The sequence below is a fragment of the Scleropages formosus genome, chromosome 18 (genome assembly GCF_900964775.1).
Source record: "Scleropages formosus chromosome 18, fSclFor1.1, whole genome shotgun sequence".
NCBI lineage: Eukaryota > Metazoa > Chordata > Actinopteri > Osteoglossiformes > Osteoglossidae > Scleropages > Scleropages formosus.
Genome location: NC_041823.1, coordinates 11,172,230 through 11,196,208, shown reverse-complemented (window position 1 = coordinate 11,196,208; position 23,979 = coordinate 11,172,230). Strand labels below are relative to the sequence as shown.

The 23,979-nt window shown below is 50.8% G+C and overlaps 2 protein-coding genes across 2 annotated transcripts; one reads left to right on the top strand and one right to left on the bottom strand.

Annotated features, from left to right (window-relative positions):
- Nucleotides 1-553: 553 nt before the first annotated feature.
- Nucleotides 554-6,941, top strand: stmn2a (stathmin 2a). The gene is made up of 5 exons (XM_018740751.2): nucleotides 554-805; nucleotides 4,059-4,154; nucleotides 4,268-4,443; nucleotides 4,919-5,110; nucleotides 5,458-6,941. The coding sequence occupies exons 1-5, from the start codon at nucleotides 787-789 to the stop codon at nucleotides 5,515-5,517; spliced, it is 543 nt and encodes a 180-aa protein (XP_018596267.1). The 5' UTR covers nucleotides 554-786; the 3' UTR covers nucleotides 5,518-6,941.
- Nucleotides 6,942-7,992: 1,051 nt separating this feature from the next.
- On the bottom strand, nucleotides 7,993-11,449 carry LOC108927391 (hairy/enhancer-of-split related with YRPW motif protein 1-like). The gene is made up of 5 exons (XM_018740658.2): nucleotides 11,074-11,449; nucleotides 10,710-10,785; nucleotides 10,511-10,594; nucleotides 9,857-9,938; nucleotides 7,993-9,364 (listed from the first exon to the last, which is right to left on the bottom strand). Exons 1-5 carry the CDS (start codon nucleotides 11,157-11,159, stop codon nucleotides 8,760-8,762), a joined length of 933 nt encoding a protein of 310 aa, XP_018596174.1. The 5' UTR covers nucleotides 11,160-11,449; the 3' UTR covers nucleotides 7,993-8,759.
- Nucleotides 11,450-23,979: the final 12,530 nt, after the last annotated feature.

Sequence of the window (23,979 nt, the reverse complement as noted above, 5' to 3'; positions counted from 1 at the left end):
GGGCGTGCCCTCAGTGTCAATAAAGCTCCATGTGTCTCAGTTTTATGTATAACTCTCATAAGTACTGCTGGTGTTTTGCCTTAAGTACCTGAAAAGTTGTTCATGGTGGGCCCTGCATCGTTATAGAGTAACACCTGAACAAACAATAGATTTTTAAGGGGTGTGCAAATATGTAGAAATGATACACAAAAGGTGTTATGAAGTTAGTAATCAGAACCCTTATCTGAAATGGCAAATAAATAACCAAAGTAACACTTTACATTTGCTTTATTTCCCCAAAATTTGACGCATCACACAGTTATCTACGGGAAAGCTTTTGTACGTGTTCTGCTCCTCAGATATGGACAGTATCCCCAATGAAATTATGATATATTTCATATATATAGTACAGTATACTGTACATGTATGAAATATATCAAATATATATTACATATATTCATCGTACAAGTGGGCCGCACGGGGTAAAATGAGGATAACTGGCGAGCGTTTGCAAACCTCTCCGCATTATGTTATACAGACGTTTCGCTGAGGTTCCGCAGACGATGTGGGCGGAAACTCTTTCGCGCGGCGGCGCTCGGGCCAGAGTACGGCGACGGTCAACGTGCGCGCTCCCGAGGAGGACTGTGTCTGAGCAGAACGCGCCTGGCTCGCGATCGTCCCCGCGGACTCGATCTGCTGAGTAAGTGCCTTATCGAGTCAGCCTCTCCCCCCGCCAGCATCCGCAACGGCATCGCTCGCGTCTCCTCATCCCGGAGAGTACCACGGTAAACGGCGTCAGCGGCAACCATGGCTAAAACTGCGATCGGTAAGAGGATTGCTGGCTGTTACAATTTAATTTTATTTCAGTTAAATGTATTTATTTTCGTGCCGAGGGAGGATGGTGTAGTTCTTTTGGGTTGCCTATGCTGAAGTCAAAGGATGCTCTGCAATCTGGGTAGAGAAGACACGAGAAACCCTGAACATGTTCGATTCATAACTATGTATCGCGTCAAAAATTAACAGTTGGAATGAATAGTAATCAAACATTTCATATACCGCGCCGCGCGGCTGTGCAACTAACCTATATTTTCATCTGTTTCGACAGACAGAGTTCACCCTTTAAAAATAGCACACGAATTTATACTTTTAAAATCCATTTCTTTCCGTCTTTTGCATTGATTGGAGGTCGGAGGTGCACTGTTACCGAATGGCTTAAATATATATTAAATTGACTAGGATGCCGATGTGGTCATAGATGTAGTAAAATGGTGGTATACGGCTGTTATTTACAATAGCGCACCTGCAGCCCCTGTTTCCTCAGCATAATGCAGAGAGACCCCACCCAGATCTCCTCACTCAGGGTTACAAAGCGGCTTCTCCGAAACGAAGCCTCCAAGAATCTGTCGCGAGAAGTGCAATAAAAGGCGCACATCTTCGTGCGGCGCAACAGAATAAAGATCGATTTTGGGGAACGAGCGTGGGCACGGCGAAGAAAATGCGTTTAAATGTCAGTTTTTTGTTTTCCCCTGTCACATGTACGCGGTGAGGCGAACGAGGTGCGGAGATGATGGAGACGCGCAAATGGAGGCTCGTGTCGGAGCGGAGCGGTCGGACGGGTCACGCGCGAGCGTTTTGTCTGACTGAACCGTTATCCTCTTTATGATTATGGCTGCTTTTTTTATGTCTTTTTTTTTCCATTCACGTCTTTGTCTTCTAATATCCCAGGTTTCTGCTGTGATGAACAGCATTAAACTGTATAAGTCAACCAAATAAAATAACAGTTTACCCACACCCTTCTAAAAAAAATGAATGTCCCAATGAATGGAGAAGAATAAAACGTACTAGAATACAAAATTTGCCCTGTGTACTCTATTTTACATCACATTTATCACAAATACCTACCAACCCCAGTGTCTTTTTTGCTGTAACTATGTAAAAGCTCATGCTGGAATTATAGGCCATGAAATTAATGGATGGATGGATAGAAATACTGCGCTGAATTTGACAAGGGACATTAAAAATCTGAACATATTTTTAACTTTTTTTTTGTGTCAGGAAATCACTGACCGTTAAATACGCCTGGTCTCTAGTGTGGATATATGATCAGACTGCAGACAGACGCACAGCCGTACAGGGAGACTGAGGAAGACGATGGAAGTCACGTATTGATTGTCTCAGTGGGTGGAAGCGGCCACTCTGCAGATGGAACAAACTGACTGAACACCTACATTTTCTACCTAATTTCATAACTGAGCACCGCTGCAGATTCCTAGAAAAGTCATTTAAGGTTATGACTCAGTGCATCTCCCAGTTTTACGATTCATTGTTTTTGCGTCATAAAAAAATCACAGATCACATGTCTGCATACTGTAGATGGGTGCTGTATAGATTGATTACTTTTATTGTACTGATTAACAATAACTCTTTTTTTGCTAGACTTTATTTCAATGCTTTCTTTCTCAGTGATGGGCTGCATGGCACTGGATTTATACCAGATATGACTGTGCTAAACTGTGCTAAGCTGTGCTGAGCAGTGCTGTGCAAATACAGAGTGCTGGCGCACGGCCTCGTGGGAGATGGGCCAGCCCTGCAGCTAGGATGCTGTCCACATGCTGGTCCTTGCAGAGGACAGTTGATCACTATTGACAATTGTAGTCCCTGGCTGATCGTTGCAGGGGGTCTGGAGATGGGGGGGTACTCCTGTTACTTCACGAACAGAAGACTTCCCGTCATCTTGCTGATAAGGAGCGAGGCTTTGCTTCAAAGTGGCTTTCTCCCTATCTTACAATAAAGGCCAGGAAACTGTCTCCTTATGACACATTGTGCTCAGCTTCCATGGCGAGCACGAGAACATCTGCTCAGCCTGAGAGGAGAAAATGTGTTGTGAAAGAGATAGCCACGTCCTCTTAAACCCTAGTGAGAATGTTTTTGGATCAGAAACATCAGGTGTTTCAATAACATAAAAGTGAGCATCTGACTGACTTCAGTGAAGAAGTCAGTTCCAAATCTCAGCTTTTCTCTAGACTTGGTATGAGCTGGTAAACACTGGAATAACCATGATACCAGTGTTATACTGGCAAAAGGGTAGAACAGTAGTTAAGGAACAAGATGATTATGAGTCACGGGTCTTAAAGACATTTTATAGATCTTAACTGTTGTATCTGTGTAAACTCATTGTATCAGTAAAAATATAATACAGTATAATATTATAACAAGTGTTGCACTCAGCACTTGCTAGTCAGGTAGAAACCTGAAGAGCACTTTTACATGTCACAAACATCATTAATTATTCAGAAAGATCTATTGAAAATGTCAGTAAATATATATAAACCCTCCTTAGACAAATAGACCTCTTGTCCAAGAATGTCTTTTTTGCTCCAGAGGAAACTCATGCTCAATATTGCTATTTGTTTACCATGTATCTATGAAATATCAAAGCAGTGGAATAGCTAAAAATATACCAAACGATTATCTTTTGTATAGCTGTAAATAAAATATAATACCAGAATCTGCTCTGAGAGTGCTAAGTATTAATCATTGTCTATTAATCATTCACATACCCTCTAAACATTAATTATCAGTCGTAATATTTAGCAAGGAATACCTTTTTTACTAATAGAACTTTCACAGAAGTGAAACAGAAGAACTTTGAATTACTCAATCACGTGTAACTGAATTTCCCTCATTTCTCATGTTTAGTACAAAAATATAAGGGGAGTGTGGTGGCGCGGTGGGTTGGACCACAGTCCCTACTCTCCGGTGGGTCTGGGGTTCGAGTCCCGCTGGGGGTGCCTTGCGATGGACTGGCGTCCCGTCCTGGGTGTGTCCCCTCCCCCTACGCCCTGTGTTACCGGGTAGGCTCCGGTTCCCCGCGACCCTGTATGGGACAAGCGGTTCTGAAAATGTGTGTGTGTACAAAAATATTTGGGATAGAAGACTAATTAATGAAATTGGAATGTGCAAAAGTCAAAATTACTATAAATTCAGATTATTTTTTTGCAGAATATGGAGATGCCAGATAAAGGGAAAAAAAAAACAGCAGTGTATTAAGGATGGGATGTCATTGCTTACTTTCCTAGCATACAAAGAGAAGATGAAGGAGCTGTCTGTACTCTCCCTCATCTGCTCTTGCTTCTATCCCGAGTCCCGCAGCAACCTAGTGTGCGAATTTGAAGGTAAGTTTCAGCTCACCGTGTTACAGAATGTCTTGGTGTGAGTCCAAATCTCAAGGTTGACTTTTGAAAGCGGTAGGATTTCAGCGCTAAACCCTCGCCTGTTTGTGATGCAGACATGGAAGTGAAGCCCATTAACAAACGGACCTCTGGCCAGGCGTTTGAGGTCATCCTGAAACCTCCGTCGCCCGTGTCTGATGCATCCTATAGCATTCCCTACCCACCCAAGAAAAGGGACATGTCACTGGAGGACATCCAGAAGAAGCTGGAGGCTGCTGAGGACAGGAGGAGAGTGAGTCCTAACTCTTGTGCTCACTGCCTGATGTAAATGACTTGTTCCGCTTATTGATTTATTAATTGTTCAGGAAGAGTTCATTATTGATCACTGGCAAATATAAATAAGCCTCCTGCTATCTGATTATCATTTGCTTCAGTATTCCATAATATTGTGGGAGCACTTGCATGAAAAAATATGTGTGATATGACACCGCTCTCATATTTTGGAATAATGATCATGTGCTTTGGTCAACAGCGTGGAGTTTTAACAGCTGGGTCCGCAGACTCAGCAGAAAGCCATATGCTGGCACTCCAGGGAGGACATGGAGGGAGGACTGCAGGCCTTATGCACTGCATACGTGTACTGACATTGAGAAATGCGGATTTACTGTAAATACACAATGACAGAGGTGTTCCCCACCCTGCCCCACCATGTTCTGCCCTTGTCCTCCTCTTCAACCACCTCTTGACCCCCCCTTCCCCACTTCCAGTCCCAGGAGGCCCAGGTGCTTAAGGCGCTGGCAGAAAAGCGCGAACACGAGCGTGACGTCCTGCTCAAAGCTATTGAGGAGAACAGCAACTTCAGCAAGATAGCTGAAGAGAAGCTGAACCTCAAGATGGAGCAGATCAAGGAGAACCGCGAGGCCTACCTGGCAGCGATCATGGAACGTCTACAAGAGAAGGTGAGTTTCTGGGTCTGAGGAGCAGCGGGCACGGACCTGTCCTGAGTCCTGGAGCCTGTAGTGACGTATGCCTACTACCAGGCAACATTCTGTATTCAGTCATTTTTTCCTTTTATTACAGGGATTATGATTAGTGAAACCCAACAATACCAACATAAAGAACATTTCCTTCATAGAGAGAATTTAGATTATAGCCAGTATTGCCTAGTCTGTATATAAGAATGCAATATTGTCAGATTTGTTTAGCAGTTTTTTTCCGGCTTTGTCCGAGAGCTTAACCGAAGCGCTGCTCCGTACAGCATCGGTGGCATCAGGGCTTAGCGAGTAATTCCTTCCTCCTGCTGCAGGAGAGGCATGCCGTGGTGGTGCGCAGGAACAAGGAGCTGAGGGAAGAGCTGTTGGCGTGAGCCTGGCCGCCACCACGACCACCACCACCACCACCACCACCCCCATTCTCCCCCAGCGCCTCGCTACTCCACTCCAGTGCACAAGCCCTGGCTATCTGGAGGGAGCGGAGGACCAAGGTGCCCCCACGATATCAACATCATCGACCGAAACAAACGAAACGAAACAAAAAAGTGTTGCACTCCTTTCAGAAGAATGAGTTGCTTGTTTTCTGACAAAAGTGAACATGGGTATCGTTTTGTAAATATTTCCTATTGTGTTATTTATATATATAAATATAGACAAATGTATTGAGCTGTGCAATTATGAATTTTGTTTACATATTTATTTCCAGTTCTCAGAATCTGCAGCGATTTGTCTTGTAATATGCTTTGGTGTTGTGAGCTGGCAGCTGGCTGATGTTCCCAGTGTTTTTTGACGATGATTAACTGTCTATGTGTCACTGTTATGAATGCAAGAGGATTAGCGCACCCAGGCTCCAGGTAGATACAAGCCTTTGGGGGCTGATATAGCATTAAAACACGTAACACGTAACCCTCATCCCTCCCCGTGTTCTTTCTCTTTCCCTCAAACACACACATACACACACACACATCCGTCGCTTCTCACGCCTCCTCCACCACCCTACCCCACCAATCCTGCGGCTGTTACGCTCTCCTGGGAGGAACTTGGCAAGCCTTGTCCCCAGCCAGAGATATTGCACTGAATGGCTTCCATCAGTCCTAGATCTGGGTGTTGTCTTTTCGGAGGGATGGTTTCTCCAGTCACCTTCAGTCTTCAGACACTACTGCCACCTACTGATTGAATGGCACTCAGCGGTCAGTCCCTAGATCTGTTGAGGAAAACAGGACAAACAACTTAATTTGCTGTTTTTAATATGTACGTCCTCATTTCGATCTTTATCGGCCTGGGGCTTCGGTGTCTGAACCACTTTAATACGGCAGCTTACAGCTGAGTGGTCCTCCGTTAGTTCAAAGTGGAATTTTGTGACGATACGATTGTGGGAGAATAAACGGCGTCCAGAGAGCCTTTTTACAACTCACTGATGCTGGCTGTGTCACAGCCGGTATTTAATTAAAGCGGTATATAGTCTAGCTGCACATGTACACATTTTTAAGAGATCCAACTACTGAATGTTATACTGTATAATAAAGTCAAGGTCATTGCAAGGTTGTGTTGGCAGAGAAGTGGCAAAAACAAAATAAAGCAAAAAAAAAAAAAAAACAGCACGGTGCTTTATGTAGTTGGTTAGGAGTAGTGATCATAGTGTTGCATCTTCTGCAGTCTTTTAACTTTCTCTTGGATTTGTAATGATCTCTTAAAAGAATGTGTCTGCCTGCATCTTCTGCTTCTCTTTGTGTTTTTCCCCCCATATATCTTTGTGAGCAAGCTGTGGTGAATAAAGGTTTGGGGTCCTGTGAATGAGGAGGGTCTCCTTGCTCTTCTTCTTGTCTACCTTGGTTCCTGCAAGAGGAGTGGAAACTTGATGAAGAGCGGTGTGGATATGAAAGATACCTGCAGTCTCTCTGTCCCCTTGAGAGGCACGTGACCCCTCCTCCCTTCTAGATGCTCTTGACCCCTTACGCCACCAGCAGTTCCCACACACAGTGAGCCTCAGAGGTCCTCGTCCAGGATTTCCTCTTGTTTTTAATCATTTCCTGGACACAGAAGCCACCCAGGCTGCTGCTTATAATTAAACTGTGCTGTTCTCCCAGCTCAGCTCCGTTTAAGATATTCACAGTATTCACATGCTAGTAAAATTATGTTTATTCAGTACTATATAACCTACGATTGTCACTTATCACATTGTAAATGTCAATACAAACCATTTTGCTAAATGCCGTTTTTTTAAACTACGTTCACTTTACTCCACTTCGGTCTAATCTCATTCTCATTATGTTCTTATACTTCATCGGGATCTTATTTAGGTTCTTCCGTGGTTGCCTGACATTTTTACTTTGGCCTTACCCTATTCAGTACTGAGTGTTATTCAGTCTTTAGCAACTTCAGACCTTTTTTATCCTTAGGATCCAGTTTTGTAGTAGCTTAGAAATGCTACTTTTTTCTATTAACCATTTAGCCATCTTGTCAGTTGTCTTTAGAGTATTATTTTCATGGCATTTTGTTAGTCTTTGATTAATAGTATTTTGCTTTTTTCCCCTTTTCCATTTTTTGCCCTTGCTATAACCCCCTAATGAATGAATAGAATTTTAAACAAAATGATGCCACATGAAGACTACATTTATTTGGTAATTTCACAAGAGCTCATGGATGGGAGGAGTGTACAGTATCACACAATCTCCATGAATAAACCCTTTTCCTTTGTTTTAAACCCATTTTTTAAGTCATAGTGAGGAATATGATTCACCAGTACTCTCAAAAAAAAAAAAAAAAAAAAATTTTTTACAAACTCATTTCATTCCAAAAAAAAAAAAAAAAATAATTCAAAATAAAATGTGATACAAACCTGTTGCTTATGCAGAGATGCTGCTGTAACTTGCAGGTTAAAATACAAGGGATGAAGGTCAGAAATTCAGCTTTGTTCTTTTACTTAGGAAATGGTATAAAACTATTTGCTTGCTAACAAATATACCAGACTATTTCTGTTATGATCGCACAGCAATGCAGGTCAATTTTTTTAAATGCATGACACATAATGGTGCAGGAAACTAAGGACCTAAAACAGATAGCTAAATGGAGCAAATTCCAAGAATAATAATATTTTCTTATAAAACTATCAGACAATTAAATATTCACCTTCAGAATCTTTCATAGTATATCAGTGTATAATTATGAATGAGTACATCAGACAGTTGGCTCAACATATATCTGCACTACTCACAGTTATGCAGATCAATGGAATGTATTTTTTTTTTTTTTTTTTTAATTCTGGTAAACTGTGGCAAGCAACCCTAACACATTCTTCACCTATACACATGCAATGCAAGAAGGAAAAATTTTTCTACTGCGTTTTGGTGGAGAGGGGGTGCAGCGGCGCAGTGGGTTTGGCCGGGTCCTGCCGTGTGGCAGGACTGGGGTTGGAGGCCTGTTTGGGGTGTCTTAGGGCAGACTGGCTTCCCATCCCGGGTGTGTCTCCTCCCCCTCCAGCCACATTGCTGGGTTAGGCTCTAATTTGCCACGAGCCTGCTTGGGATGCACGGTTTCAGACAGTGTGTGAGTGTGTGTGTGTGTTTGTTTTGGGGGGGCTCAGTATGCTGATGCTTTTGTGCCTCCTTGTTAGTGTTCAAAAGGCCCCTATTTCTGCAGCCCAGGGTTTGCAGACTTTCCCCAGATTGGCTGAAGGGGCCCCTGGGCTGTGGGTGCTGGATGAGAACAAGGGGAATGCACTGAAAGGGAAGGGGAATGTTGCTATAGAGGAGAGGGAGGAAAGGAGAGGCAGGGGAAGCTTAGAGGTAGCAAGGGGCCTGGCTGAGGATGAAGCAGTGTTTGGGGGCAGCCTCACGGGTCTGTACTCAGTGTGTGTGGTGCCGTTGAGCTTGTCAGGTGCGTGTGAATCCGGGGAGGAGGATGAAGAGGGAGAGGAAGATGGGGGGCTGTGGGTCCTGCGTGGAGCAACGTGGCCCTGCTGCTGCATGATAGAGGGATGTGTGAGGTGCGCTAGGTGTGAGGAAGGCGCAACAAATGCAGAGCCCCAGGCCAGGCGCCTGAACCCTGACTGAGCTTCTCTCTGGGAGGCACAACCGCTCAGGTGGGAAACCAGGCGTGTCCGCAGCGGGTCGGTGCTGCTCAGTCCTTCAACCACGCTCAGGTAGCGGGCTGTCTCCGCCAGGCACTCCCTGAAGCCCAGGCTGCGGTAATCCATGGCCAAGGCGTGAGCATCAAAATAACCTGCAGGAGATGCTCACAGAGTCAGCCCCTCTGCATAATACCTGCCATCAACAGCAGACCACGCCATAAAATCCTCCCGTCAGTGTGACGCAAGTCATCAGTCCTTAATAGCTGGACAGGTCTCATTGTTAAAGTTTTGCAGTGAACCTGAAAGTGCCAGGTTTCAACAGCAAGTGGTTGTGGCAACACTACAGAGATGAATACAAGGCCGGATCCACTTATTCCTTGAATACATGGCACAGAGATATTTAGTTAATGCCATTATTGTGTATACAAATAATTTTGACCTTTAGGAGTAAAATCATACTGCGGTCACACGTACAAAATATTAACTTTGCAGTTTCTATATTGTCTACAAGCACCTGCTACACTGAATTCAAAAAGGAATGCTACACTTCCTATTCAAAATATTTTACAAAAATTAACAACAAATAAATCCCGCATGAATTCCTTTCTACAGGCAATTTTAACCACAGAAGCCCATAACCTTACCTTTTCCACCAGCAGCATGGAGCATTTTAAGGTGGTCCACAGTCATCTGTAGAATCTCTGCCTTTTCCAGCTTTGCTGAACCCTGAAAGGTGGGGGAAAAAAAAGGGACAAACCTGTGAAATAACCAAGATGTTTATCTCTAAAAGGATTTTTCCATCTCTCGACCCATAAATTCAATTAAATTCCTTTTTACTATTCTCACACAGTGGCACAGAGACAGAACGCTGAACAAAAGGATAAGACGAATAAACAAATAAGACAGCTGACTATATACATTATCAGGTGTGCTTTAAAAGAGTTCCACACACACACACACACACACATTTTCAGAACCGCTTGTCCCTTACGGGGTCACGGGGAACCGGAGCCTACCCGGCAACACAGGGCGTAAGGCCAGAGGGGGAAGGGGACGCACCCAGGACGGGACGCCAGTCCGTCACAAGGCACCCCAAGCAGGACTCGAACCCCAGACCCACCGGAGAGTAGGACTGCGGTCCAACCCACTGCGCCACCGCACCCCCCTTAAAAGAGTTCCAGTTACACCAATCTTCCCTCAGTCTTGACTTAACACTATGGACAGCGGCCACCTGAAGGAAACCATCTGAAGTTAATCCTGGACCCCCAACCCCCCGGTCCAACCTGACCCCATCCCACCTGCTTCTCACAGGCACTGGGGACCAGTCTTCTGAGCTCCGACAGGCTGCTGTTGATCCGGTCACGGCGGCGCTTCTCGATGATCTGCAAAATAAATGGCGCATATCGAGAGAACTGAGCAGACCTGCGCATTCTACCTGTACAGATGTAGGGACATGGAGACGCCTCGCCCCGCCCCCTTCCGCAACACGTGACTCACCCCCCGCCGCAGTTTCCTCGCGCGCGCTCGGGAAGATGTGGAGGGAGTCACGGTGCCCTGCGGGGAACACGGACTCCTAAAAGGCGCATGAATGAGGATGTTAGTATCATCAAGTGTAAACATTTCAAACAAACAAAAGCGTCACGTTCCAGCTTTTTGGATGCAGCAATTTCCTATGACTTTGATTTTCGATATTCTCTGGTAACGATTTAGTTTTCGTACTTTTTACGTTTTTTCACGTTACTTTTATTTTACATATTTGAATTATGTGCGCACGAAAGCATACGAGCTGATCTGGCTTTTCGTGCAACCTCTCCTCTCTGTTTGTTAAGTTTTATGAAACCCATTTTGATTTTGCCCTTACCCATTTTCATCAACGCTCTCTTTCTCTATCTCGATGCTATCGTCGAGGTCGCTGTCCGACGAGCTGTAATCGTGATTTCTTTTCATTTTGTAGCCGAAAAAAAAAATCCCGCAGCGCACTGCCTGCCCACCTTCCAGCTTGAAACTTCTTTCCCACGGTTGGCTTCTTCTACTCTCGCGAGCAGGAAAGAATAAAGAGGGGCGGCTTCTACAACAGCTTGCCAGTAAAAAGCCAAAAAAAAAAAAAACAAAAAAACAAACCCTGAATGACAACCAAGAACTGTCCTTGCTTCGTCCAATATGTTTGACTTTTATCCAGTAAAGTTCTAGTGCGTGACCATGGTTCCTCGCGCACCGCGGCTGTCCGTCAACGGGGGCGCGACTGCTGCACTGTTTTCAGCGAGCGCTCGCCCGTGGGAAAGTTCCAAGGCAGGACGCTATTGACCAATGAGAGGCGGAGGCCGTCGAACGAACGGACCAATTGGCGTGGGCGTCGGGCGGTCTGCGCTCGAGCGTGTGAACCTGAAATCAAATATTAAGCGGAGCCGGCCGTGTGCAGAAAGGAAGCTGCTGTTTGTTTTGTCCAAGCGGTATCGATGGAGCCGGTGGCGTTACGGCGGTGGACACACACACACACACACACACACGCACACACACGCACACACACACACGAAGCTTTGTCAGGAAAAACTTTCTCAGCAGCTGGTGCACTTAAACTGCCAAAAGACTTTTAAAAAGTATAGTATTTGTCATTATGTCTTCGACGTCTTTTGCTCTCGACTAGTTTCAGAATGTAGACTTGTAAACTACTCGTATTGTTCTGTTCACAGGCAAACCAAAACTTCGTCTAAACAAAACTTTACACCAAATTTATGTTTTTCCCTCAGTCTAAAGTTCTCTTTACAGGAAAATTCTTCATACATCTCTCCTAGTTTACTAATCTATTAACAGCTCCAACGAAGATTACAATTCCTTTTATATTAGCAGATCTTACGGCATGAAAGATATTATATTTTGTACTAAAAGCAACACAACACAGGGCAAAGAATTAATTAATTTTTCAAAACAAACACTAAAATGAAAAATCCCCAAGTATAAACATATTTTGCACAAAAGTTGGACAAAATCACCTTTTCCCTGTTGTCTTGGCCAGTCTTGTGGTCCAGCCTTCTCCTCCAGGGTACAAAGAAGAGATTAACTCCCTGACCCATTTTATTATTATTATTATTATTATTATTATTATTATTATAAGAAGGTAACTGGTGCAATGTGTGATTCCTCTAAGAGGTCAAATTCTTGCTTCATCGGTGTCAGAAATGTGAATTAATGACAGCAGACAGTTTCTGTCCCAGATGTGGGGATTTACTCAAGGCTGTTGGAAAAAAAAATGCTCATCTTGTCATTTTTTTTGGTACATCTGATCATTTTCTCATTTGTTTTATGAGGGAGGACCTACCACTCCGTTGTTCTATTAAGTTGTCTTCACAGTTTCATTCTTCATGGTTCTTGGTTACCCATTTAAAACTAACTTAAAGTACAAAACTACAGTACAAAAGTGCAAATTACAGTGAGACTCAGACAAAACTTTTGCATTAAAACTAGATTAGGAAACATTAAGACTAAACGAATGCTATGGTGAATGAAGCAACCTATTTTGCAAAAAGCCGATGTTACGCATGCACGAACACTTGTGTTTAGCTGGTTATTTTGATATGTATTGTTTCATATTTTTGAAGGAAATGGTGAACTCCAAAACATTATATCATTATATATCATCTGCAAATATGGAAGTAGTTTCATAGCACCAGCCAGCAGGTCCCCAGAACTTCCTTCAGTATTAGATTTATATCTGTATCTAGTGCTGATCATTATCGGTCCAAACGCAACACAGCCCATGTTCACCAATGTTAAAGAGGCACTCATTTTAGCGTCTATGAATGGCAGGAAGAGTTTTGTCTTATTCTGATTGTGTTTTTATCAGCTTATGGTAATCATGACAAAGAGTTACCGCAATGACATTGTGTGTTTTTTTCCCATGTGTTGTTACTTAATTGTTGGTTGGGACTTTTTGTTTAGAGCAACTTATTTTGATTTAAACCCGCATTGTGTTTCCACGTTGCAGTTTCTTCTTTGTTGTTCACTTCCATCACATGTTCTAACTAGCAGTTTCACGCAGACTTTTCTCCCCAACATTACATCTCACACCTCACAGTTTAGTCCGATCAAATTCTACGGAATTTATTGAACTTGGTCTAATAAACAAAAAGACAGTAAAACAATGATTAAATGCAAGGGTCACACATGCCTTTAATAAACAATCATGCCGCAGGAAAACAATAACAGTTCCAAAATCTGCTGAACTACTACATACACTGGCTGCATTCCATGAAAAAGCGAGGAAGCATGTCCCTCCTCACTTTCAAATGTGTGACACCTTCAGTTGTTCCAGCAGGCTCACCCTGTTTGTAATGACAGAAGGCAGCCTTTGCAGACTTCTTTCAGTATTCATGTGGGTCTAGCTGCTTCCCCGATGTCTCCGTTATCATCTTAACTGATTAACAACACGTTTGAAATTTGAGGGGCATGGTGGTGCAGTGGGTTTTACCAGGTCCTGCTCTCTGGTGAGTGTGGGGTTCGAGTCCCACTTGGGGTGCCTTGTGACGGACTGGCATCCTGTCCTGGGTGTGTCCCCTCCCCCTGCAGCCTTGCACCCTGGGTTGGGCTCTGCTTAGGACAAGTGGTTTCAGACAATGAATTATTATCATCTTCCCAAAATTTTTATGAACGCTTGTTCCTCTACAGTCCACTCAAAAATCCGTAAGGTTTAATATCATGTCCTTTTCTAAAATTTACTTTTTAATGTTGTTTTATGCAAATGAATATAACAAACTCTGATGATAAAACACGCACATTTTTTAGACAAGTGTTTACATGGTGGTTTCCAAGATCTTTCTGAATTCCTTTGACACCCAAATTTCATCTTATCTGCCTTGGACACAATACCTACGTGCATACCTACTGTGTCTTGTAATTGTAAAGCCTAGTCAAGCATTTTGCTTCTTTTGAAAGCCAGATGAGAGTTATGAAGAAAAGGCTACGGAGCACTGTTTCGCGGTTGTCTGGAGGTGTAAATGTGGGTGTGGGCGCTCTCGCTTTCTGTACGAAGTATGTAAGCAGTCAGGCCAGGTGTCTGTGAGCCTGTTTCCCACACAGCCTGATGCAGGAGCAGCTGCATCTCACTGCTCTTCCTGCCACGTCTTCCGTTTAGCGGAGGCCAGAACTCAGCATAGGGAGCGCCTGCATGGCTGCCCACAGAATTCGGGAGAGTGTCAGCGGTTAATGGACATCCAGCCCTAATCCACCCTCATTAGAGTGAATGAGCCGCCCTGCTGTGCCCAGTGGCTCCATTATCACATCACCCTTGTGTTTGCACAGTATATAGAAGTTAAGGTGTCCGTATCCCAGTGTTGAAATGAACTAAATCCATAATAGCCCTCAAGAAGAGACATAAACCAATCTCTCATGCAAGTGTGGTAGAACACAATCTTTTACTGCTCTTACACACTGGAGTCTCAGGTGGAATAAATCAAGAACCTTTACAATACACATTACAAAATACACACACTTTCTGAACCGCTCATCCCCATACGGGGTCGCGGGGAGCCGGAGCCTACCCGGCAACTCAGGGCGCAAGGCCGGAGGGGGAGGGGAGACACCCAGGACGGGACGCCAGACCGCCGCAAGGCACCCCAAGCAGGACTCGAACCCCAGACCCACCAGAAAGGAGGACCCGGTCCATCCCACCACGCCCCCCACATTACAAAATATTATTAGAAAATTTCAATATCACCAGATAATTGAAAAAATACAATAAATTAGATTCTAGAATTAAGAATAAAAGTAATAATACGATGAATGAAATAAAGTCCAAGCCTCCATTAGGATAAACGGTTATTGAGGATGACTAAACGAATGAATGGATTTTTATCAATAATATACTGTATTTATTTAGAGCTCTATTTGGGCTGCATGGAGGCACAGCAGGTAGCACTGCTGCCTCACAGCACCAGGCTGTTCACGTGAAGGCTAGAATCCGGCTCAGTTGATGTGAAGTTTGCATGGTCTCCTTGCGTCTATGCTCCTGTTTCCTCCCACAGTCCAAAGATGTACAGTTCAGGTCAGTTGGGAACGCTAAATTGCCCATAGTGCGTGTGTGTGTGACTACCCAGGATGTACCCCAATGGCCTTGTGCTCAGTAATTCCGGGGGAGGCTATGGACATCCCTGACCAAGACAAGGGATTAATGGAAAATGAGTGAATGAATGCAACTAGATTCAGAAGTCAAATTCCAGATGAGAAAATTTCTTAACCCTGGGCTATGGCTGGAGGTAGGGTTAAGGCTGGAGCTAGGGTTAGGGTTCGGGCTGGGGTAAGCGCTGGAGCCCGGCTAAGGGTTTCAGCTTGTTGCGGGGCCGGCGCTATGGCTTGCACAGCAGCCAGACTTCAGCTGGGAGATAGGGTTTGGGCTGGAGATAAGGTCAAAGTCAGAGCCTGGGCTATGGCTGGAGGTAGGGTTAAGGCTGGAGCTAGGGTTAGGGTTCGGGCTGGGGCAAGTGCTGGAGCCCGGCTAAGGGTTTCAGCTTGTTGCGGGGCCGGCGCTATGGCTTGCACAGCAGCCAGACTTCAGCTGGGAGCTAGGGTTTGGGCTGGAGATAGGGTCAAGGCAGGAGCCTGGGCTATGGCTGGAGGTAGGGTTAAGGCTGGAGCTAGGGTTAGGGTTCGGGCTGGGGTAAGTGCTGGAGCCCGCTAAGGGTTTCAGCTTGTTGCGGGGCCGGCGCTGTGGCTTGCACAGCAGCCAGACTTCAGCTGGGAGCTAGGGTTTGGGCTGGAGATAGGGTCAAGGCCGGAGCCTGGGCTATGGCTGGAGGTAGGGTTAAGGCTGGAGCTAGGGTTAGGGTTCGGGCTGGGGCAAGTGCTGGAGCCCGGCTAAGGGTTTCAGCTTGTTGCGGGGCCGGCGCTGTGGCTTGCACAGCAGCCAGACTTCAGCTGGGAGCTAGGGTTTGGGCTGGAGATAGGGTCAAGGCCGGAGCCTGGGCTATGGCTGGAGGTAGGGTTAAGGCTGGAGCTAGGGTTAGGGTTCGGGCTGGGGCAAGTGCTGGAGCCCGGCTAAGGGTTTCAGCTTGTTGCGGGGCCGGCGCTGTGGCTTGCACAGCAGCCAGACTTCAGCTGGGAGCTAGGGTTTGGGCTGGAGATAGGGTCAAGGCCTGAGCCTGGGCTATGGCTCGAGGTAGGGTTAAGGCTGGAGCTAGGGTTAGGGTTCGGGCTAGGGGCAAGTGCTGGAGCCCGGCTAAGGGTTTCAGCTTGTTGCGGGGCCGGCGCTGTGGCTTGCACAGCAGCCAGACTTCAGCTGGGAGCTAGGGTTTGGGCTGGAGATAGGGTCAAGGCCGGAGCCTGGGCTATGGCTGGAGGTAGGGTTAAGGCTGGAGCTAGGGTTAGGGTTCGGGCTGGGGCAAGTGCTGGAGCCCGGCTAAGGGTTTCAGCTTGTTGTGGGGCCGGCGCTATGGCTTGCACAGCAGCCAGACTTCAGCTGGGAGCTAGGGTTTGGGCTGGAGATAGGGTCAAGGCCGGAGCCTGGGCTATGGCTGGAGGTAGGGTTAAGGCTGGAGCTAGGGTTAGGGTTCGGGCTAGGGCAAGTGCTGGAGCCCGCCTAAGGGTTTCAGCTTGTTGCGGGGCCGGCGCTGTGGCTTGCACAGCAGCCAGAGTTCAGCTGGGAGCTAGGGTTCGGGCTGGAGATAGGGTCAAGGCCGGAGCCTGGGCTATGGCTGGAGGTAGGGTTAAGGCTGGAGCTAGGGTTAGGGTTCGGGCTAGGGCAAGTGCTGGAGCCCGCCTAAGGGTTTCAGCTTGTTGCGGGGCCGGCGCTGTGGCTTGCACAGCAGCCAGAGCTTCAGCTGGGAGCTAGGGTTCGGGCTGGAGATAGGGTCAAGGCCGGAGCCTGGGCTATGGCTGGAGGTAGGGTTAAGGCTGGAGCTAGGGTTAGGGTTCGGGCTGGGGCAAGTGCTGGAGCCCGCTAAGGGTTTCAGCTTGTTGCGGGGCCGGCGCTGTGGCTTGCACAGCAGCCAGAGTTCAGCTGGGAGCTAGGGTTCGGGCTGGAGATAGGGTCAAGGCCGGAGCCTGGGCTATGGCTGGAGGTAGGGTTAATGCTGGAGCTAGGGTTAGGGTTCGGGCTAGGGAAGGTGCTGGAGCCCGCCTAAGGGTTTCAGCTTGTTGCGGGGCCGGCGCTGTGGCTTGCGCAGCAGCCAGAGTTCAGCTGGGAGCTAGGGTTCGGGCTGGAGATAGGGTCAAGGCCGGAGCCTGGGCTATGGCTGGAGGTAGGGTTAATGCTGGAGCTAGGGTTAGGGTTCGGGCTAGGGCAAGGTGCTGGAGCCCGCCTAAGGGTTTCAGCTTTTTGCGGGGCCGGCGCTGTGGCTTGCAGCAGCAGCCAGAGTTCAGCTGGGAGCTAGGGTTCGGGCTGGAGATAGGGTCAAGGCCGGAGCCTGGGCTATGGCTGGAGGTAGGGTTAATGCTGGAGCTAGGGTTAGGGTTCGGGCTAGGGCAGGTGCTGGAGCCCGCCTAAGGGTTTCAGCTTGTTGCGGGGCCGGCGCTGTGGCTTGCGCAGCAGCCAGAGTTCAGCTGGGAGCTAGGGTTCGGGCTGGAGATAGGGTCAAGGCCGGAGCCTGGGCTATGGCTGGAGGTAGGGTTAATGCTGGAGCTAGGGTTAGGGTTCGGGCTAGGGCAAGGTGCTGGAGCCCGCCTAAGGGTTTCAGCTTGTTGCGGGGCCGGCGCTGTGGCTTGCAGCAGCAGCCAGAGTTCAGCTGGGAGCTAGGGTTCGGGCTGGAGATAGGGTCAAGGCCGGAGCCTGGGCTATGGCTGGAGGTAGGGTTAAGGCTGGAGCTAGGGTTAGGGTTCGGGCTAGGGCAAGTGCTGGAGCCCGCCTAAGGGTTTCAGCTTGTTGCGGGGCCGGCGCTGTGGCTTGCGCAGCAGCCAGAGTTCAGCTGGGAGCTAGGGTTCGGGCTGGAGATAGGGTCAAGGCCGGAGCCTGGGCTATGGCTGGAGGTAGGGTTAAGGCTGGAGCTAGGGTTAGGGTTCGGGCTAGGGCAGGTGCTGGAGCCCGCCAAGGGTTTCAGCTTTTTGCGGGGCCGGCGCTGTGGCTTGCGCAGCAGCCAGAGTTCAGCTGGGAGCTAGGGTTTGGGCTGGAGATAGGGTCAAGGCCGGAGCCTGGGCTATGGCTGGAGGTAGGGTTAAGGCTGGAGCTAGGGTTAGGGTTCGGGCTAGGGCAAGTGCTGGAGCCCGGCTAAGGGTTTCAGCTTGTTGCGGGGCCGGCGCTGTGGCTTGCACAGCAGCCAGAGTTCAGCTGGGAGCTAGGGTTCGGGCTGGAGATAGGGTCAAGGCCGGAGCCTGGGCTATGGCTGGAGGTAGGGTTAAGGCTGGAGCTAGGGTTAGGGTTCGGGCTAGGGCAAGTGCTGGAGCCCGCTAAGGGTTTCAGCTTTTTGCGGGGCCGGCGCTGTGGCTTGCACAGCAGCCAGAGTTCAGCTGGGAGCTAGGGTTTGGGCTGGAGATAGGGTCAAGGCCGGAGCCTGGGCTATGGCTGGAGGTAGGGTTAAGGCTGGAGCTAGGGTTAGGGTTCGGGCTAGGGCAAGTGCTGGAGCCCGCCTAAGGGTTTCAGCTTGTTGCGGGGCCGGCGCTGTGGCTTGCGCAGCAGCCAGAGTTCAGCTGGGAGCTAGGGTTCGGGCTGGAGATAGGGTCAAGGCCGGAGCCTGGGCTATGGCTGGAGGTAGGGTTAAGGCTGGAGCTAGGGTTAGGGTTCGGGCTAGGGCAAGTGCTGGAGCCCGCCTAAGGGTTTCAGCTTGTTGCGGGGCCGGCGCTGTGGCTTGCAGCAGCAGCCAGAGTTCAGCTGGGAGCTAGGGTTCGGGCTGGAGATAGGGTCAAGGCCGGAGCCTGGGCTATGGCTGGAGGTAGGGTTAAGGCTGGAGCTAGGGTTAGGGTTCGGGCTAGGGCAAGTGCTGGAGCCCGCCTAAGGGTTTCAGCTTGTTGCGGGGCCGGCGCTGTGGCTTGCAGCAGCAGCCAGAGTTCAGCTGGGAGCTAGGGTTCGGGCTGGAGATAGGGTCAAGGCCGGAGCCTGGGCTATGGCTGGAGGTAGGGTTAAGGCTGGAGCTAGGGTTAGGGTTCGGGCTAGGGCAAGTGCTGGAGCCCGCCTAAGGGTTTCAGCTTGTTGCGGGGCCGGCGCTGTGGCTTGCGCAGCAGCCAGAGTTCAGCTGGGAGCTAGGGTTCGGGCTGGAGATAGGGTCAAGGCCGGAGCCTGGGCTATGGCTGGAGGTAGGGTTAAGGCTGGAGCTAGGGTTAGGGTTCGGGCTAGGGCAAGTGCTGGAGCCCGCCTAAGGGTTTCAGCTTGTTGCGGGGCCGGCGCTGTGGCTTGCGCAGCAGCCAGAGTTCAGCTGGGAGCTAGGGTTCGGGCTGGAGATAGGGTCAAGGCCGGAGCCTGGGCTATGGCTGGAGGTAGGGTTAAGGCTGGAGCTAGGGTTAGGGTTCGGGCTAGGGCAAGTGCTGGAGCCCGCCTAAGGGTTTCAGCTTGTTGCGGGGCCGGCGCTGCGGCTTGCAGAGCAGCCAGAGTTCAGCTGGGAGCTAGGGTTCGGGCTGGAGATAGGGTCAAGGCCGGAGCCTGGGCTATGGCTGGAGGTAGGGTTAAGGCTGGAGCTAGGGTTAGGGTTCGGGCTAGGGCAAGGTGCTGGAGCCCGCCTAAGGGTTTCAGCTTGTTGCGGGGCCGGCGCTGTGGCTTGCGCAGCAGCCAGAGTTCAGCTGGGAGCTAGGGTTCGGGCTGGAGATAGGGTCAAGGCCGGAGCCTGGGCTATGGCTGGAGGTAGGGTTAATGCTGGAGCTAGGGTTAGGGTTCGGGCTAGGGCAAGTGCTGGAGCCCGCCTAAGGGTTTCAGCTTGTTGCGGGGCCGGCGCTGTGGCTTGCAGCAGCAGCCAGAGTTCAGCTGGGAGCTAGGGTTCGGGCTGGAGATAGGGTCAAGGCCGGAGCCTGGGCTATGGCTGGAGGTAGGGTTAAGGCTGGAGCTAGGGTTAGGGTTCGGGCTAGGGCAAGTGCTGGAGCCCGGCTAAGGGTTTCAGCTTTTTGCGGGGCCGGCGCTGTGGCTTGCACAGCAGCCAGAGTTCAGCTGGGAGCTAGGGTTCGGGCTGGAGATAGGGTCAAGGCCGGAGCCTGGGCTATGGCTGGAGGTAGGGTTAAGGCTGGAGCTAGGGTTAGGGTTCGGGCTAGGGCAAGGTGCTGGAGCCCACCTAAGGGTTTCAGCTTGTTGCGGGGCCGGCGCTGTGGCTTGCACAGCAGCCAGAGTTCAGCTGGGAGCTAGGGTTCGGGCTGGAGATAGGGTCAAGGCCGGAGCCTGGGCTATGGCTGGAGGTAGGGTTAAGGCTGGAGCTAGGGTTAGGGTTCGGGCTAGGGCAAGTGCTGGAGCCCGCCTAAGGGTTTCAGCTTGTTGCGGGGCCGGCGCTGTGGCTTGCACAGCAGCCAGAGTTCAGCTGGGAGCTAGGGTTTGGGCTGGAGATAGGGTCAAGGCCGGAGCCTGGGCTATGGCTGGAGGTAGGGTTAATGCTGGAGCTAGGGTTAGGGTTCGGGCTAGGGCAAGGTGCTGGAGCCCGCCTAAGGGTTTCAGCTTGTTGCGGGGCCGGCGCTGTGGCTTGCACAGCAGCCAGAGTTCAGCTGGGAGCTAGGGTTCGGGCTGGAGATAGGGTCAAGGCCGGAGCCTGGGCTATGGCTGGAGGTAGGGTTAAGGCTGGAGCTAGGGTTAGGGTTCGGGCTAGGGCAAGTGCTGGAGCCCGCCTAAGGGTTTCAGCTTGTTGCGGGGCCGGCGCTGTGGCTTGCGCAGCAGCCAGAGTTCAGCTGGGAGCTAGGGTTCGGGCTGGAGATAGGGTCAAGGCCGGAGCCTGGGCTATGGCTGGAGGTAGGGTTAAGGCTGGAGCTAGGGTTAGGGTTCGGGCTAGGGCAAGTGCTGGAGCCCGCCTAAGGGTTTCAGCTTGTTGCGGGGCCGGCGCTGTGGCTTGCAGCAGCAGCCAGAGTTCAGCTGGGAGCTAGGGTTCGGGCTGGAGATAGGGTCAAGGCCGGAGCCTGGGCTATGGCTGGAGGTAGGGTTAAGGCTGGAGCTAGGGTTAGGGTTCGGGCTAGGGCAAGTGCTGGAGCCCGCCTAAGGGTTTCAGCTTGTTGCGGGGCCGGCGCTGTGGCTTGCGCAGCAGCCAGAGTTCAGCTGGGAGCTAGGGTTCGGGCTGGAGATAGGGTCAAGGCCGGAGCCTGGGCTATGGCTGGAGGTAGGGTTAAGGCTGGAGCTAGGGTTAGGGTTCGGGCTAGGGCAAGTGCTGGAGCCCGCCTAAGGGTTTCAGCTTGTTGCGGGGCCGGCGCTGTGGCTTGCACAGCAGCCAGAGTTCAGCTGGGAGCTAGGGTTTGGGCTGGAGATAGGGTCAAGGCCGGAGCCTGGGCTATGGCTGGAGGTAGGGTTAAGGCTGGAGCTAGGGTTAGGGTTCGGGCTAGGGCAAGTGCTGGAGCCCGCCTAAGGGTTTCAGCTTGTTGCGGGGCCGGCGCTGTGGCTTGCGCAGCAGCCAGAGTTCAGCTGGGAGCTAGGGTTCGGGCTGGAGATAGGGTCAAGGCCGGAGCCTGGGCTATGGCTGGAGGTAGGGTTAAGGCTGGAGCTAGGGTTAGGGTTCGGGCTAGGGCAAGGTGCTGGAGCCCGCCTAAGGGTTTCAGCTTGTTGCGGGGCCGGCGCTGTGGCTTGCGCAGCAGCCAGAGTTCAGCTGGGAGCTAGGGTTCGGGCTGGAGATAGGGTCAAGGCCGGAGCCTGGGCTATGGCTGGAGGTAGGGTTAAGGCTGGAGCTAGGGTTAGGGTTCGGGCTAGGGCAAGGTGCTGGAGCCCGCCTAAGGGTTTCAGCTTTTTGCGGGGCCGGCGCTGTGGCTTGCGCAGCAGCCAGAGTTCAGCTGGGAGCTAGGGTTCGGGCTGGAGATAGGGTCAAGGCCGGAGCCTGGGCTATGGCTGGAGGTAGGGTTAAGGCTGGAGCTAGGGTTAGGGTTCGGGCTAGGGCAGGTGCTGGAGCCCGCCTAAGGGTTTCAGCTTGTTGCGGGGCCGGCGCTGTGGCTTGCACAGCAGCCAGAGTTCAGCTGGGAGCTAGGGTTTGGGCTGGAGATAGGGTCAAGGCCGGAGCCTGGGCTATGGCTGGAGGTAGGGTTAAGGCTGGAGCTAGGGTTAGGGTTCGGGCTGGGGCAAGTGCTGGAGCCCGGCTAAGGGTTTCAGCTTGTTGCGGGGCCGGCGCTGTGGCTTGCACAGCAGGCAGACTTCAGCTGGGAGCTAGGGTTTGGGCTGGAGATAGGGTCAAGGCCGGAGCCTGGGCTATGGCTGGAGGTAGGGTTAAGGCTGGAGCTAGGGTTAGGGTTCGGGCTGGGGCAAGTGCTGGAGCCCGGCTAAGGGTTTCAGCTTGTTGCGGGGCCGGCGCTGTGGCTTGCACAGCAGCCAGACTTCAGCTGGGAGCTAGGGTTTGGGCTGGAGATAGGGTCAAGGCCGGAGCCTGGGCTATGGCTGGAGGTAGGGTTAAGGCTGGAGCTAGGGTTAGGGTTCGGGCTAGGGCAAGTGCTGGAGCCCGGCTAAGGGTTTCAGCTTGTTGCGGGGCCGGCGCTGTGGCTTGCACAGCAGCCAGACTTCAGCTGGGAGCTAGGGTTTGGGCTGGAGATAGGGTCAAGGCCGGAGCCTGGGCTATGGCTGGAGGTAGGGTTAAGGCTGGAGCTAGGGTTAGGGTTCGGGCTAGGGCAAGTGCTGGAGCCCGCTAAGGGTTTCAGCTTGTTGCGGGGCCGGCGCTATGGCTTGCACAGCAGCCAGACTTCAGCTGGGAGCTAGGGTTTGGGCTGGAGATAGGGTCAAGGCCGGAGCCTGGGCTATGGCTGGAGGTAGGGTTAAGGCTGGAGCTAGGGTTAGGGTTCGGGCTGGGGCAAGTGCTGGAGCCCGGCTAAGGGTTTCAGCTTGTTGCGGGGCCGGCGCTGTGGCTTGCACAGCAGCCAGACTTCAGCTGGGAGCTAGGGTTTGGGCTGGAGATAGGGTCAAGGCCTGAGCCTGGGCTATGGCTGGAGGTAGGGTTAAGGCTGGAGCTAGGGTTAGGGTTCGGGCTAGGGCAAGTGCTGGAGCCCGCTAAGGGTTTCAGCTTGTTGCGGGGCCGGCGCTGTGGCTTGCACAGCAGCCAGACTTCAGCTGGGAGCTAGGGTTTGGGCTGGAGATAGGGTCAAGGCCGGAGCCTGGGCTATGGCTGGAGGTAGGGTTAAGGCTGGAGCTAGGGTTAGGGTTCGGGCTAGGGGCAAGTGCTGGAGCCCGCTAAGGGTTTCAGCTTGTTGCGGGGCCGGCGCTGTGGCTTGCACAGCAGCCAGAGTTCAGCTGGGAGCTAGGGTTCGGGCTGGAGATAGGGTCAAGGCCGGAGCCTGGGCTATGGCTGGAGGTAGGGTTAAGGCTGGAGCTAGGGTTAGGGTTCGGGCTAGGGCAAGTGCTGGAGCCCGCCTAAGGGTTTCAGCTTGTTGCGGGGCCGGCGCTGTGGCTTGCACAGCAGCCAGACTTCAGCTGGGAGCTAGGGTTCGGGCTGGAGATAGGGTCAAGGCCGGAGCCTGGGCTATGGCTGGAGGTAGGGTTAAGGCTGGAGCTAGGGTTAGGGTTCGGGCTAGGGCAAGTGCTGGAGCCCGCCTAAGGGTTTCAGCTTGTTGCGGGGCCGGCGCTGTGGCTTGCACAGCAGCCAGAGTTCAGCTGGGAGCTAGGGTTTCGGGCTGGAGATAGGGTCAAGGCCGGAGCCTGGGCTATGGCTGGAGGTAGGGTTAATGCTGGAGCTAGGGTTAGGGTTCGGGCTAGCACAGGTGC

Bases quoted from the DNA above. Each gene is read 5' to 3' on its own strand.
- stmn2a (XM_018740751.2), top strand. The intron at 4,444-4,918 runs GTGAGTCCTAAC...CCCCACTTCCAG, and splicing joins CTGCTGAGGACAGGAGGAGA to TCCCAGGAGGCCCAGGTGCT. The intron at 5,111-5,457 runs GTGAGTTTCTGG...CTCCTGCTGCAG, and splicing joins TGGAACGTCTACAAGAGAAG to GAGAGGCATGCCGTGGTGGT.
- LOC108927391 (XM_018740658.2), bottom strand. From the start codon at position 11,159: ATGAAAAGAAATCACGATTACAGCTCGTCGGACAGCGACCTCGACGAT. The intron at 10,595-10,709 runs GTGAGTCACGTG...TTTATTTTGCAG, and splicing joins CGAGGAAACTGCGGCGGGGG to ATCATCGAGAAGCGCCGCCG. The intron at 9,365-9,856 runs GTAAGGTTATGG...CATCTCCTGCAG, and splicing joins CCATGCTGCTGGTGGAAAAG to GTTATTTTGATGCTCACGCC.